This window comes from Rattus norvegicus, chromosome 14, assembly GCF_021556685.1.
Source record: "Rattus norvegicus strain SHRSP/BbbUtx chromosome 14, alternate assembly SHRSP_T2T, whole genome shotgun sequence".
In the NCBI taxonomy this organism is placed as follows: Eukaryota; Metazoa; Chordata; class Mammalia; order Rodentia; family Muridae; genus Rattus; species Rattus norvegicus.
In genome coordinates this window covers 79,041,097-79,057,500 of record NC_141547.1, presented here as the reverse complement: position 1 = coordinate 79,057,500, position 16,404 = coordinate 79,041,097, and the positions used below count along the sequence as shown (strand labels likewise).

General features: G+C 51.5%; 1 protein-coding gene across 14 annotated transcripts in view; it reads right to left on the bottom strand.

Annotated features, from left to right (window-relative positions):
- The window catches only part of Sorcs2 (sortilin-related VPS10 domain containing receptor 2), a 363,891-nt gene that overhangs the window by 124,397 nt on the left and 223,090 nt on the right, over positions 1 to 16,404 (bottom strand). For all 14 annotated transcript variants that reach the window (XM_087583136.1, XM_087583146.1, NM_001107225.2 and 11 more), the window contains 1 exon segment: positions 13,235 to 13,334. In XM_087583136.1, the coding sequence (XP_087439262.1) occupies positions 13,235 to 13,334 (100 nt within the window).

The following is a 16,404-nucleotide window of genomic DNA, read 5'->3' as shown; positions in this document are numbered from 1 at the left end:
GCTCAGAAGACACACTGGAAACTATGTTCTGCGGATGTGCAGGGCAGTGAACCCACGCTGTAGTAAGACCCCAGGGCCATGGTGATTTGGTAAGGGCAACAGATTCTTTCTCATCAGTGTTGTCTCTTGTTACCCCACCTCTGAGGAGACCCCTGAAGGGCTGAGGCTCAGCCCTACAGAACTGAAAATGCTGGGAAGTATCTCGATCCCACGCACAGTCCTAGTGACTTCCCCCGACCTGCTCAAGGAGATGGCAGTGAATGCAGAGAGTCAGCCTCTGCCTTGCCTTACTTCTAGAGGTACCAGTTCGGCTGCACACACTTCCTCCATCTTCAGATCCACAACACAGCATCTTCAATCTATCTAAACCCCTGCCTCCCTCCATTAAGGGTCCTGTGGGGACAGTGGGGCTCTTGGAAAATCCAGCGGAGGTGGTGTCCTTGTCTCATGATCCTCAGCTGGGTCCCATCCTCAAAGTCCAGCTTAGTACATGAGGTGAGAATCATAGGCCCTGGGGATCAGATGTGTACATCTTTGGGGGAAGGGATATCGCCAGGTTCCACACTGCATAGAAATATCACTGAGATGAGCCTCCTAGCGGCCTGTGTTATCCACCCACAGCATACAGACACCTGGAGGCCCAGGAGGCTCTTAGAGTTAGGCTAAGGGCATTGCTAGAAGACAAGAAAAGTCAGATAGCTTCAACTCTGGGCTTATCTCTTGCATTTATCCTACGGCCCCACCAGACTAATAGACATGAAGATGTGGACAGAGCGTTTCCCTATGTAGTGAAAGATCCATGGTCACTGAGTGCCTGCTCACCACTTTTCTGGTGACACCATCCCATCTCTTAACTAGCGATTCTGATCACAGCTTACCTATATTCCCTATATACCTATATACCTATAGGTATAGAATTCTGTTTGTTTCTGAAAAGAATGTGACCATTGTTATGTTCTGGATGGAGAAGGCAGGGCATGAACCGGTGCCTAGAGCAGAAGGCCAGACACTGGCCTGAGATAAACAGCCACGAGTGGGTGTTGGGCTCTTACACTACAGTTTGTCTACCACACATTGACTTGTTCAAGGCATCTTCTGGGCACAGGGCGGGGCGCCAGAGGAAACAAGAGGTAGCTCTTACTGTGGGTGCTTCCCCTGGGCGCAGAGGACAGTGTCAGAGTGCAATGCAGGTGCACCTTCGGTTTGGAGAACCAAAGAACAGAAGGGTCCATGTTGGGGTCCTGAACTTGTCTGGTGTTAGGGGAGAGGGGTGAACCTGAGAGAGCGGCCCAATGGCTGCCCCACTGGGCTGAAGTGGGAAGGTGAGGAAGCCCAAGCTGGAAAACAGGGCCTCCAAGCCAGACCGAGAGCTCCAAGCATGTGGCTTGAGAGGAGTGGAACTGGTAGAGCTGGGATCTGCAAGTAGAGGGACCTGGAGGAGGCTGCGGAAGTCACAGGGCGGTGGAGGGACAGGACTGGGATGCTGAGAGCCACAGGCCTTTTGCTCCTGTGTGGCTGTGGTGTCATTCACATAACAAAGGCAAGAAGAAGACCAGCCTGGACTAACAGACACCGGTCAGATTTGGTTTAGCAGCCTTGATGGGGAGGGGCTGGGAAAGCACACTGGAGTGATGCAAATAAAGAGCAGAGTTTGGACACCCACCCCACCCCCCCACCCCCACCCCCACCCCCGCTATCCAGGGACTCTCACCTACCTGGGGATTCCCAGGGCAGAGCCCATTTGCAAATCTGCGCTATTTTCACCAAGCAGAAATCCTTTAAGCTTCCTAAGAGGCCTCAGTGCACAAGGGATCAAAACATTATTTGCCACTGTTTTCTATAGACGTGGGGAAGGATGAAATTGGGGCTGTGGCAAACACAGCTTATCAGATGATGTGTCCTCAACCCTTGTTTCTAGTTTAACAGAAGCTGAGCAGAAGTCTCATGGGATTAGGTATCAGCCATGAAAATGAGGATCAGCAGAGGGAACAGGGATCAGATGGGAATGGGGATCAGTATAGGGATCAGTACAGGATTAGGGATCAGTATGGCAATGGGGATCAGCATGGAATGAGGATCAGCATGGGAATGAAGATCACCAGAGGGAGCAGGGATCAGCATGGGGATGAGGGTCAGCAGAGGGAGCAGGGATCAGCATGGGGATGAGGGTCAGCAGAGGGAGCAGGGATCAGATGGGAATGGGGATCAGTATAGGGATCAGTACAGGATTAGGGATCAGTATGGCAATGGGGATCAGCATGGAATGAGGATCAGCATGGGAATGAAGATCACCAGAGGGAGCAGGGATCAGCATGGGGATGAGGGTCAGCAGAGAAAACAGGGATCAGCATGGGGATGAGGGTCAGCAGAGAAAACAGGGATCAGCATGGGGATGAGGGTCAGCAGAGAAAACAGGGATCAGCATGGGATGAGGGTCAGCAGAGAAAACAGGGATCAGCATGGGGATGAGGGTCAGCAGAGAAAACAGGGATCAGCATGGGGATGAGGGTCAGCAGAAGGAACAGGTGCTTCTGCAGCACCAGGTGGGAAAAATGCCCCAGCCATGGCTATACAACGTAAGGCTGCTGGCCTTCTAGGCTGTGTGTCACCTTGTACACATGGGTCCTCTCAGCTGCCTTTAGGCACAAGGGAGGTAATCCATCAAGTCATCAGGGACTCTCATTATAAAGATGTGACAGATTAAAATGAAGAAGGGCTAGAAGGTAGAGACATCCATCCACTAAGGATCAGGGAACTACCCAGGGCTCAGGCCTCCATCTTTGGGCACCTAGAGTGATACATAGGCCTGGGAGAAATGGCAGAACAAGGAGAGAGGCCAGTACCCTGCTCAAGACTGCTCTGCTTTCTATCAGTCCTGTGGTCAAAGCCAAGTTCTGAGATCTGAGCCACCACTGAAATGGTGACCTCCTATCTCCATCGTGATGAGGGAGTGGGAGTGTGGAGAGGGAGAGGTGGAGAGAGAGAGAGAGAGAGAGAGAGAGAGAGAGAGAGAGAGAGAGAGAGAGAGAGACTGACTGACTTAGGCTGCAGTGCACCCTCCTTCTTAGCCCTGTCACATGCTGGATCCTGGCTCCAAATGATGGCATCTGGAGAGTGAGTCTTTGCGAGGCCACCAGGCCATGGAGTGCAGCCACCATAAAGGGAGCCAGGGCTCTTCCTTATCAGAAAAACCCTAAAGCTGTACATCCCTTTTCCTAAGTGAAGACACAAAAGATGGGGTCTGCAACCCTGAGAGGGCTGTCCCCAGAACCTACCCTTCCTTGCTGGCATGGGATCTGGGACAGGAAGAAATAGGCGTTGCTGTTTAATTCAGTGAGCCTGTGGCACCCAGTAGCTGCTCCAGCTAGCAGAGGTCTGTCCCCAATAATGGAATCACAAGACTTCAGTATATGCAGGGGTGTAAAAGTGGCCAGGCTCCAAACACAGGGCATCCCAGGCTCACAGGGCCAACTGAATGTCTGAGGCTATGACAGACTATGGAGAAAGAAACACTCGGGTTCCAGACACATGAGTGGAAATCCACTCCGTTCCCTATCCTTGTTGACCTAGAGCAGCCACCAGTCTTCCATGAGTCTGATGGTGCAGCCCTGGTCAGCACCTCAGGATGCTGCTTTACCTGTAGGTGGCTCTCTGACATTCCTATGTCCTCCTCTACTCCCTGCAGCCCTGAGAAAGACACATACAAGTATAGAGCCAAGAGCCACTCTGCTGACCTGAGCGCCTACCTCACAGTAGGGTCTCCTGGCCGTGGAGTGGTACTTGCGAAAGAGGAACTGGGTCTTCTGCAGCACCCGGTGACTTCCCTGAGACCCCGGGCCTTCTCCATTGCATTTTCATTCTGGTCACCCTCACTTTGGGGTATGAGAATGCATCTTCAATGGAATAAAGTCTTATCTGCCTTGGATCGGCTCCAGAGATGAAAGGCCGCTGAGGTATCTCTGAGAAGCATGGGCATCTGGCTTCTTTCCTTCTTCTCCTCTCTCTCTCTCCCTCTCCTCCTCTCCAATGATATCATAATGGCTTTCAGAAGGAATAATTTCCTATGCACTAGGCTGGCGCCACAAAGGGTTTGCTCTATTTCGGAAACAAAGAACTCTGTACATAGACAAGCCCCATTGAGTCAGTGTTCCCCGGGACAGGAGAGGCAACTGGCTACAGTGGGAGACACCGGGCCTTGCCATTTGGCTCAGAAGACTGATGGAACCCTCTAGAGGGCCCTATGCTCTGGCTTTTCTCAACAGCCCCTACCATTCTGGAAGAAAAAGACTCTGCAAGCTTGTGCCTTCTTGTGAAGCAAATCCAGAGAGGCCAGAAGCCAACAGGGATGATCCAGTGGCCCCAGTTTTATTTGAAGAGTTGGGATGCTCAGCTTCATGCTGGCCCTGCTCCCTACAGCAGGGGATTCCACTGGAGCCCCTTCCTCTTTGGTGCTGAGAATGGGCAAATGGGGATCTGGATCAAATGGGGAAACAGGCAGAAGAGGTTTGTCCTAAACTGGAACCCCCCAGGGAGCACATCCAGAAAACAGGCCCAGCAGCAAACACACACAGCTCTTCCATCGGCCAAACACTCTAGGGTGTGGTGTCTCCAAGTCCCATTCTGGGGCCTACAAGCTCCCCAAAGGTACCATATTTCAGGGATTGGTGCCCCCTCTTTGAGAAGATATCATGTGAACAGAGGACCTCTTAACCATGTTCCTGCCCACAAAGGTCAGATGCACAGAGATGGACACTGGCTGAGGGAGTAGACAGCCAGAAGGATAGATGAATAGACAGATCGGTGGATAAATGCTTCTTCCCGACACTCCAGTCCTACATTCTAACTGAAGGGCTTTCATAAAAACCACAGCAAACACAAGATCTCTTCAGTCTCCCATGTAGAAGCTTCCAGAGTCTGTGGTAGTGTCTGTCTTTGAGTTTGACCCCCAAGGCCCTCAAACTCTGACTGTACAAGGCTAAGGCACTGGGGCACCCATTCTCTACATTGTTGCTGACCACATTCCCATAGAGAGGGGTTCAGCCTGTCCATTGTCAGGCAGTTCTGGGCCTATGGGATGAGATGTGAGGTTAGAGTGAGTCTAATGACCTGGCAGTGCCTGCTTCCGTCCGCCCTAGGCTGGAAGAGGGGTGTGGAAGAAAAACATTGCCATCTGAAAGTGTGGGGAGGGGAACCCCAGAACCCAGATGCAACCTTCATTAGCTCACAGAGCTCTGTGAACCCCAGTCTGCTGGCTTCTGATCCGAGCAGCAGCAATATTTACTGACCGTCATTCTGAGGACCAAGATGTCTAGCTTTGTCTGGGGCTGCCATAACCAAGCCCTGGAAGACCATGGGCCTGCCCCTTTAAGGTGCCAGATCTCATATTCTGAAGAAATCAGGCCACACCCTTCCCTGCAGTGCTCTCCCTCTCCCCAATCCCCTAAGGCAAAAATTAAAAAGCCATAGAGCGCTGACGCTTTAGCCGTTATTAATTAATGGTCCGACCTAGTACCTGGCTCCTCCATGTTCTTCTGTCACACAGGCTACCTCCAACTAAATCATTCCCAGTAGCTCCCCGCAAACTTAGAAAAGTCAGACACCCCTATGTTTGGGGGGCTTCTCTACAGACTTTTCTCTGGGCCTCCCACGCCTGTCATGACAGCTCCCCCGTTTACTCTTACAAGCCATCCTTATAAACAAAGCTCTCTGGGTTTTACCTCCCCTGCCTTTTCTGTTCCGTTTCTTTTCTCACTTCTGTCTTGAGCCCTGACAGCAGTTCCCAAGCTGTGTCCCTGCCAAGGCAATTCCTCACTTTCAGCATGGAGGGGCATGGGCATCCACCACAGGAAGAGACAAGTGCGGATATCCAGCACAGGCACGCAGCCCCGAGGATGCCATCCAGGGACCCTGCTCACTGCTGGCATCTCGGGATACTCAAGTTAGGACTCTGGGATCGAAAGGACGCGTCTGCTCTCATATTCCCGGCTACGCTTTTCTGTTGTGCATAGCTGCGGCATATTCTGTTATCATGCCATAATCTACACACTCAGGCACCATGCCAGGATGCCTCATAGAAAAGCCGTCCCTTCCTGCTCCCTTACCCTTGCCACCCTGCCATTCCTCTAGTCCAGGCTCTGTAGAGGAGAGCACGGGGGAGACCTGCAGGTGATGGTGACTCCATGCAGGCTCAGGAACAGAAAGGGTGGTGGAGTGGGTCCCTGCATGGGGGGGGACAGGGAGCCTGGGGACAGGGATCTACTCCCCTATGGCATCTTGATGGACAGCATCATGGGGAATACCTTGATTTGCAGATGTGCAGTTACACAAAGGCTAGTCAGTGCTCCCTGGCACCAGGCAGCCATAGCAGAAATGAAAGCCTGCCTACCTACCCCAGAGAATACGTGGGAATGAGGAACGTGAGTGGTCCTCATTCCCAGTTCTCCCCAGTTAATGAAGCACACAACTTGAGGACTGCTCAAGACACCCTCTCTCTCTCTACACACACACACACACACACACACACACACACACTCTCACACACTCTCACACACACACTCACACACACACACTCTCACACACATACACACAGAGAAAGAGAGAGACAGAGAGACATACACAGATAAACAAACACGGACACACACACACATGAACACACACACACATACACAGAGATGCATACACACACATACACACACACACACACAGAGGGGGGAGACAGAGAGAGAGATACACACACAGAGAGACATACGTACACAAACACAGACATACAGACAGAGACACAGACAGATGAACACACACACAGACACACATAGACACACAGACACATACATAGAGATGCATACACACACACATACACAGAGAGAGATACAGAGATACACAAATGCACAGACAGACACAAACACACAGACACACACAGACATACACACAGATACATAGACACATATACAGAGATGCACACACACACACACACACACACACACACACACTTTCTCATGCTCCTGAGATATGGTGAGGCATATTGACACAGATACACACACATACACACACAGACACACGCACATATACACACACAGACACACACATATACACAGACATACACAGACACACAGACACACACATACACACCTCTTCTCATGCTCCTTAGATATGACAAGGCATGAATATGAGTTCTGGCTATCGGGCTACATACAAGTATGCTGTGGCAAGGGCTGTCTTCTATAGGGAGAATGGACCTAGGTCTCATGTGCCAGCTCTGTCAACACCCGGTCTAAACATGGACATGAAGTTAAACGTGTCTCGATCATTTCTGGTTCACAGGGAGTCTGTGCCCCAGCTGGCGGGAGATGCCAAAGTTTCAGCCCGGTGTTAGCCAAGGTGAGGACCCTGAAAAAACAGAATGCACAGTAGGGGGCCTGATCTCTTCTGAGTTGACACTGCCTGACTCAGACTCTTAGTGCAACCCTGGGGGCTGGGGGCCCAGGGTATCACCAGCTCCCATCAGTGACCATGGTGCTGAGGACTTTAGCTGCCAGCACCAGGCACCACTCTATGAAGCGGCACATCGTCATCCTGTATGATACACAGTAGATGCAAGGAGGAGATCGTCTTGAGCTCAGAATGCAACATCCAGTAAGGAGAAGCCAAGGGCCACAAAGCACAAATCCTGGGGTCCAAAGTCCTCACAAAGCTCTTGTTATCTCCATCCCTCAGGCCTTCTTTCGTCCTGGCACATTCTTGATGAGATGTTAGGCCCAGGGCAGAAGGGAAGACCCTCAGGGGTATCGACCTCAGAGCAGCCAACAACACGGCTAGGCATGCACTTCAGTGTGGGAAGGATAAAGGCCAAACCCACTGCGGGGAAATCTCTGCGTTAAGTCTGGACTAAGATCAGATCTGGGCTCCTCAAACCTCCTTCACTGCTAGAGAGAGTCAGCAGGCTTCTGTGCTCTGACTGGATCAGAGTGGCTGAAGAGGCTGGGTGTTCCTTCCAAGCTCAGAAGTGAGTCTGCACTGCAGGAGCCATGGAGGCTGAGCCGATCTTAGATTGCACACTGCTCTGGTGAAGAGAAGAGAGGAGAACCTGGATTTCCACAAGGGCTTCCTCAGAGCTGGGCGGGGTGGAGCTCATGCTGAGGTGGAGTAGGAAGGAGGCCACGGAGGGGCTCAGCACTGTGGACTCGCAGCGTAGGAGAAGATCTGGTGGAGAAGACAGACTGACAAAGAAGAGAGCAGGGTTGGGAGAGCAAGCCCAAGAAAGGCATCCAGGAGGCCCGTGCATGTGGTCCAGCAAGAATCAGCACCAAGAGCAGGATAGCTTGAAAGGTTCCAGAGGAAGTCACAGGCAGGGGCTGAGGACAGTGGCAGAGCTGATGACTAGGAGAGTTGGGGGACTCCCTTGTGACGTAGTCCCAGGAGAACTGGGAACCACAGTAGCTATCAGAAGCTAAGGTGCAGTTCTAGGTCTGAACTTCTGCACAGATCTCCTGCTGTTTGCGTCCTATGGGGTTAAAGTCTGATGGGGGCACCTGGGGCTAAGGCAGTCTTGACTCACTTTGTGGACTCATGGAAGTTTTTTAACCCACCTGTAAATCGTAAGACTGCAGGAACCTTTGCCCTGGGGGTCTACCAGGACATTGTGTGGAAGGCTCCACACGGCAGCCTGGTTATCGATGGAGTCCTATGGGACACGTGCCTTCTCTGCCACCACTGTCTGTTCTGCAAAATACAGGTACAGACTCTGGCCGATACTGGCAGCTTCCCAGATGCTATATTTTGATCCATGTCTCCCCAACCTTGTAAGGCTGGCAAGTGGCTTCTCATGAGCTTTGGGGGAGCAAGGGGAAACTGGAAAAAGACCAATGAACCACAGGGAGGGCCTTAGTGGATGAACAGGAAGACCAGAAACCAGCATTCTCTTATACCATCTACTCAATGGGTGCTTTCTTGGCGACAGCGCCTATGAGAGATCTTAGCATTCAATTCAACACAGATACTTTGTATAAGATGACAATCCACATACATTTTTAATAGAAAACATGAGACTTAAAAGCAGTTTCTCGCTAGGGAACCCCTCCAGACCAGACCTTCCCACCTCCACCATGTTCTAGCACTCTGGGGGCTCATTCAGAGATGAGTTTGTCACCTAAAGCCCATGTGGGAACCACAGCGACTTGGAGGAGAACGTCACGGGCCAGAGTTATGTCTGAGGTGGCAGAAAGCCATGCCCGGGGCCACACTCTGATTACACCGCAGGCGAGACAAAAATCAAAGCGAGCTCATTCTGAAGACAGCTCACAAAGCCGCCTCCTAAGAAGTCATAAAAGAGCCGCTCAGGCCGTAATTGTTATTAAATGATTTCCTAATCAGATCCCCACTTTCCAGCGAAGCTATCCGTTACCCAACAACAGGCAGCGGCTCACACAGGTGTCCTGCAAGAGAGGGTCGAAAATCTCACATCATAGTCACCCTGGGGGAAGGGGACAGATGTGACATTTGCCTTCGCCTCTCTTTTTAATCCTCTCACGAGCATAATGCGGGGCTCCAAGTTAACAGGCCCCATTGGACTCTCAAAGGTTCTAGAAGGGTGCAGTTCTCAGCGCAGCTTTCTAGACCCAGCAAAGGACGGGGTCACAGTAGGCCCTCAGCCTGTATCTGGCTTGGGAAAAGCATTCTGTCCCAGCACCAGGTACAGCCAGACCTTTGCCTGGATCCCAGTGGACACCTGGAGCCTGACTAGGAGAGACGTGAAGACCCAGCTGCCTCCTGCACAGGACAGAGATGGCTGAGGTAGACAAAGCAAAGTTGGGATTGCTTCCCCAGGGAACGTGCTGCCTGTGGGGTTTCTGGGAGAAGGCCAACAGGGGCCGGGATGACAGACCTAAGTGGGGCTTTGTGCAGCCACTTTTACACATGGGGAAAACAAGGCCCAGAGTGGAAACAGGATTTGCACAAGCAGGTGACCAGCAGCCTGAGCCTGGAATATGTTAGGGGTCTGCCATTTTCCTGCCACTGGTAACATGTAGATGAACTGAACTGAACTGGACTGGGCTAAGCTTGCATGGACCCAGGGAGCCCAGGGATCCTGGAAACATTCAAATCACCTCTCCCTAGCAGGGCTGAGTTTGTCCCGTTTTGAAACTGCAAATGTCTCACTATCTCACTCTTATCCTAGGGGTCTGCAGAGGAAGCCAGTATCCTGAATGGGAACCAGCTTGCATAGAAGGTCCTTTCCAGAACTCTCTACTGAGCCCATATCCTGGGTTGCCACCAAGGCTCAGAGGGGTCAAAGCAGTGGCCCCAGTCCATGCCAGAAACATAGGCTTGACCTCACTGCTCCCTATCCAACCTCCCTTTCCTCACAGCATCTGAGGCTCTCCTGGTTCTTACTGCTTCAGCTGCCCCTGCACCCTCCTTCCATATATGGACACAGTCTATGGGCTTCCCTGTTGGTGTACCATACTGGGCACCAACACTGGAATGGCAGGACACACAGGACTTGGGAGATGCTCTAATCAATGGGAACATGGCCTTGTCTGCTGAGTCTGGCCTTCAGCACCTACCTCCAAAGGTCACTTCTGCCATACACACCATCATGGACGGCTGTAGCAGGAAGGACCCAAGGCAGCCATGGAGGCAAAAGGTCTGCCCTGCTCCTTCTATGCGCTCAGGATTCCCAGCAGGCAGAAGCCCCACAGCACCTCTGAGCATGGAAGATGTCCTGTCTCCTTAGCTCAGACTGAGGAGAAGCCAGTTTCAGACCCAGGTCTCCTTCTATGAGGTGTGTGATGGGGCAGCTCTCACCTTTCCTTCCAGTTTTCTGCCTTGGGAAATGGATGGCAATGTCTCACTGCTACAGTTGTAGGTGGAGTGAGATTGCCCGTGTGAGGAGGCATCAGGGAGGGGTTTAGGGAGAGGCATGGAAAACTAAAACCGAACCACCTTCCTCCTCCTTACCTGCCAAGCCCCAAGGCCAGGTGCCCTGGTCCTCTGCTGAACCCTCCCGCCTCTCTTCCCATTCTGTCCAGGAAGAAGCTTTCACAGTAGCAGAAGTCAAGGAGAGGAAAATATAAAACCAGATGACCTGCTTTGGCAGGCAAGATGGGATCCCATGGAAAAGCAGTGGGGACGGGAGTTAAGAGCCCTGGCTGCCCTTGCAGAAGACCTGAGTTCAGTTCTAAGCACTCATGTGGTGGCTCCTAACCACGTGCAACTCCAGTTCCAAGGGTCTGATGCCCTCTGCCGGCCTCCATGAGCACTAGGTAAACACATGGTACACATACATTCACATAGGCAAAAATGTATATCCATAAGAAAATAATAATAATTAAACCTTTAGAAAAGCAAGTGGCTGAGTTAAACCATAGCTCAGCAAGGGCTCTGTAGGTTCCTGCTCTCCGGCCTGGCTACCTGCAGTGGGGCCTGCTCAGTCTGGCTCCACTGTCCCACTGATCCCCTGGACCTTGGCCAGTGCTACAGCCTCCCGAGTGCACGGTGCCCTCAGCAGGAATACCACCCAGCATGTCCACGCCCTCTGTGGTGCGTCCCAGGCTCTACCAGGGCTGCATCCCTGGGGCTGGTGCTCGGCAGAATTGCTGTTTCCCTACTTTGCCCATCATCAAACAAACAAAAGCAAAAGGCACAGCTATGTGATTAACAGGTTACCTTCTAAATGACATTTCTTTAGGTTTTAGAACCTGAAACATCTGGTGACCTGCAGGCAGCAACAAGAGTGATGGCTTCCTCACTCCTCAATTCTGTGCATCAGCTAACACAAAAGCACACAGGCACTATGCTTCACTTGTTGAAGAAGAATGTTTGTGACTGGCCCCAGGAAGTCGGAGTTGATGACAAAGTCTGGTGTGTGTATGTGGGGGCTGAGGGATATGTGTATGTCATTGTGTATGTGTTTTGGTTGTGTGTTAGATGTGTATGTTGTGTGTGTGTGTGTGTGACTGTGCATGTGTTGTGTGTGTTAGATGTGTATGGTGTATGTCATTGTGTATGTGTCATGTGTGTTAGGTGTGTATGGTGTGTGTGTGTGTGTGTCTGTGTCTGTGTGTGTTAGGTGTGTGTGGTGTGTGTGTGTGTGTCTGTGTCTGTGTGTGTTAGGTGTGTATGGTGTGTGTGTGTGTGTGTGTGTGTGACTGTGCATGTGTTGTGTGTGTTAGATGTGTATGGTGTATGTCACTGTGTATGTGTCGTGTGTGTTAGATGTGTATGGTGTGTGTGTGTGTGTGTGTGTGTGTGTGTGTGTGTATTGGGGTTGGGGACTGGAATGTGAAGGCACCACCCAGCATGTATTCTTCATGCCCAGTGTCCCATCCCCCTCCTTCCCTCCTTATAAAAGCTGCCTCACATATGAGAATCCCCCAACATGGAAATCTGAGAGCATCCTGTCTCCTCAAGGCAAGGTCTCCAATTAACTCCATTTCTGTGTCATCTCATCTGTGAGCACCGGCCTTCAAGCTGTAAGCAGTCAAGCCTGTGTCCAGTAACAAGCTGCTAGAATTTCTCTTTTGCCTCTACACTCTGGAGCTCAGGTGCTGGTCTTGTGAGGATCACTATTCAGGGCTCACTAAAGTCTGTGTAAGATGTGGGCTACATCCCATTTTCTTTCTGGGAAACCAAGGCACAGAGAAGTGAACCAGGATTTGAACTCTGCTCTGTCTGAGTCCTGTCCTGTGACCTTGGGACTGCTTCTCTAGACTGAGTCCAACATGCAGGTTGTTCTCCTGACTTCATGCTGGAGTTTCCGTGTAGGCCAGGATATGGCTGCACATCTGCAGGAGGGGTCTCCCATGGTCTTCCCTCTTCTACATCTAGACAGGGAGCAATAATGGGGAAATGCAGACCAAGGGACAGCAAGTAATGCTCTGACATAGAGCCAAACCAACCCTAGAGAGATGACACCCTAGAGAAGTCTCTCAGAGCTGCCTTCAGGACTCTGAGCCAGGTGGAACTGACTCAGCCACCAGCTCACTGACTCTCTTCCCTGCCCGACTGCTGGATGTTGCCTCCAGGACAGACGATGGATATGCCCTAGATAATCATGCAGGCCTCCTCCAAGGACCCAACTGTCAGTTTCAAATACACTCATCAAAATTAACCAGAGCAGCAAGAGCTGAAGGACAAATACCTCACATCGGACCACTGTCCCAAAGCAGGAACAGATCAGGTAGCCATGGAACACCAGATCCCAAGGGTTGGCCACCCTGGCCTGGCACATCATACATACCTTTCTTTTGTTAGCAGGGCAGATATAGAAGTTGTCAATGACAGTGGTGACACCAGGTTGGAGAGTAAGCTTGGTGTAGGTTGTCCCAAAATCTGAGGACCTATGGGAACAGAGAGACAACTGTTAGCACATGCCCCTGGGGGTAGGCTTTGCAGCACAGCACCATGGTGTGCCAGCGCAGGCAGGGCTGAGAACTGGGTCACTGTTGTCCTTTCCCTCCTTCTAGGGGGAACATGTCTCTGTCCCAAGTGTAGGTAGGAGCCCTGGTTCCCTTGTGGAGAGCAGGTTTGCTGAGGGTTTATGGTCCAGGCATTTCAGTGAGGACCACAAGTCAGAACTGCTTGTTTGTTTATTGGTTGGTTGGTTAGTTAGTTGGTTAGTTAGTTGGTTGGTTGGTTAGTTGGTTGGTTGGTTAGTTAGTTAGTTGGCTGGTTAGTTGGTTAGTTGGTTGGTTGGTTGGTTGGTTGGTTGGAACAGGGTTTCTCTGTGTAGCCTGAATGTCCTGGAACTCACTTTGTAGACCAGGCTAACCTTAAACTTGGAGATCAGCCTGCCTTTGTCTTAAATGCTGGGATTAATGGTGTGTGCCACCACCCTTCTCAGATGTCAGAACCTATTAATCCTCCCGTCTCTACAATGCTTTACAAACCCTGAAGATCTATGCTGTTTTGCCCATCTCGCAGATGAGCAGTAGGCACCTACGGGACAGTGTCCTGCAGGAGAAACCACTCAGCTGACAAGCAGCAGACTAAGGGTTCAAACTCTGGCCCACCTGATGCCAGATCACAGCAGGCTCAGCATGGCTGCCGACTGAGCTGGGGCCCCTCTGCTCTGTTCCGCTCATCCATTGCCTTCTCTGAATACTCAGTTCCTCCAGGAGCATCCAGGCCCAGGCTGACCCCCTACCTCGAGCACAAGACCACAGGATAACAGAGGAGAGAGAGCTTTGTGCCTACGTGGAATCAGATCCCAGGATCCCTGCCACCAGGAGCTGGCCCAGTGAGCTCACTAAGGGAGAACAGGGTAGTAACTCCATGCAACCCCCATTAAGTCCCTCTGCCTCTTTTCCTCATTCTTAACATGAGTTATTGGCAGAAAGTACCAATGACTCTCTGAGCCCAGAAGCCCTCAGGCCACCAAAACCAAGAAGGAGAGACATGCTAAGGTCTACGCTACGCTCCATTGGTACTCGAACCGTGGAACACCCTCTACAATGATGTGTGAGTGACAACGGCTTCCTATAATGGCTCATTAAAACACACGGGAACTTGGGTTGAAAAGAGGATCAGAAGTTAAGAGCACTTGCTGCTCTTCCCGAGGGCCCGAGTTTGGTTCCTGGCCCCCATTTGTGACTCTAGTTCCAGGGGACCCAAAGCCTTGTGTCCTCCTCGGGCACCTGCACTCCTATGCACATACCCATATGCAGATACACACCTACACACAAGTAGAATATAATAAAAATAGGGACTGGAGAGATGACTCCGAGGTTAAGAGCGCTGGCTGCTCATCCAAAGGACCCGGGTTCTATTCTCAGCACCCACACGGCAGTTCATAACTATGTGTAATTCCAGTTCCAAGGGTTCTGACATCCTCACACAGACATGCACAGAAAGAGGACAGCCATGTACGTACGTTTAAAAGTGATAAAAGTATGTCTATAATATGTGGCAACTGCAGACCATGCCAAGTGCACTGGGGGAGTCAGGTTGGGTAGGGGCTCTGGCTGTGGTCAATGTTTCTGCCTAAGATCCCGGCACCATGTGGCACCTGAACACTTGAACCCCGCTGCGATACCGCTTGTCACCTGTTCTTGCCTGGCCTCAGCAGCATCTTCCCTTCTCTGAGCCTACAAAGAGACTGGAGGAGGCCAAGGCTTCTTGTTCTGCACCTGAAATGAGGCCATGACACCTTAGTGTAGACACCCCAGCCCATAGGTCTTCCAACCCTCTTCCTCAGTCCGTGGTGAGTGTTCTGCAGAGCTAGCTCCTCTCTGGATCTCAAGTGAAGCAGTTCCAGGAAGATGTCGGACTTTACTATCTCTAGGCTTGGTGACCACACCCAAGTTCCTTTATAAACCTCAGGGTCACAAGGTCCCTCAGGCCAAGACAAGAGGCAGCCCCCTCCCCATCCTCAGACTCTCAGGATTGCCAGGCAGGGGTACGTTCCCTGGAGACCATCTGGGGTCTGGCTACTTCAGGCCTCTCTGGGAGGACTGGAGCAAGAGAACAAAGATGACACCATGATCCTGCTGTCTAATCAGGGCACATTTGCTCTCCAAACCGCAGAGAATTGATTTTCACTGGTAAGGGGGAAGTGAGAGGCCCCATTAGCAGAAATCGATCCAAGCGCCCCAGAGCCCTGTGAAAACAATGGTTGTTTATAAGCTCAGTGCCCAAAGCCTAATGCAGATGGATCTCTGAATGCACTTTACTGATCCTGATCCCGAGACCTGATCCTGTTCCCCAGCCCCTCACATCCCTTCCCTCCTGCTCCTCTCTGCTTCAGCTCCAGTCAATCTGCCCCAGCTTCTTCCTCATCCTCTGCTGCCCATAGCTAAGAACTCAGCAGCACCCATGGGTGTGGGAAGCCACAGGGAGCAGCACCCAGTGAGTGCCCCTGTGGTCTAGGACACCTATCAAGGGAGGGAGACAGACACTTGCTAAGGAAGGTAACAAAATGCTACTACATCAGATGATAAATAGCAGTGCAGGCACCAGGGAGACCCAGAGGTGGTGGGATCTCTGAGTCACAGACATGCAGGGACAAAGAGACATGGATGGGGACCCGAGGCATATAGTCTGTCTGCTAGGGAAAGATACCTTCCCCTTCCCCTGGTTGACCAGTATCTTTGAAAACACATCGGCAAGAACATGAGTAAACTAAAGCTCTCCAGATGTCATCAGGATAAGGAAAGGGGCCACACAAAGACAGAGGCCACTGCTAGCGGGCTGCAGCCCCAGGGGCTGAAGGGAATGGAAATAGAGTCCCCATCAGCCTCACTAAAGGAAGTAGTCCCCAAGATGCCGCCTTCTGTCAGGGCCAGGACTTCCAAAACAACTGCGAGCTCTTTTTAAGTTCCTTAGAATCATGCGGCTGCCACAGGACACAGATGTGGCATTCCAAAGAGAGAGGGGGGAGCAAAGATGCAAAGACATATAGGGGAGAGAGAT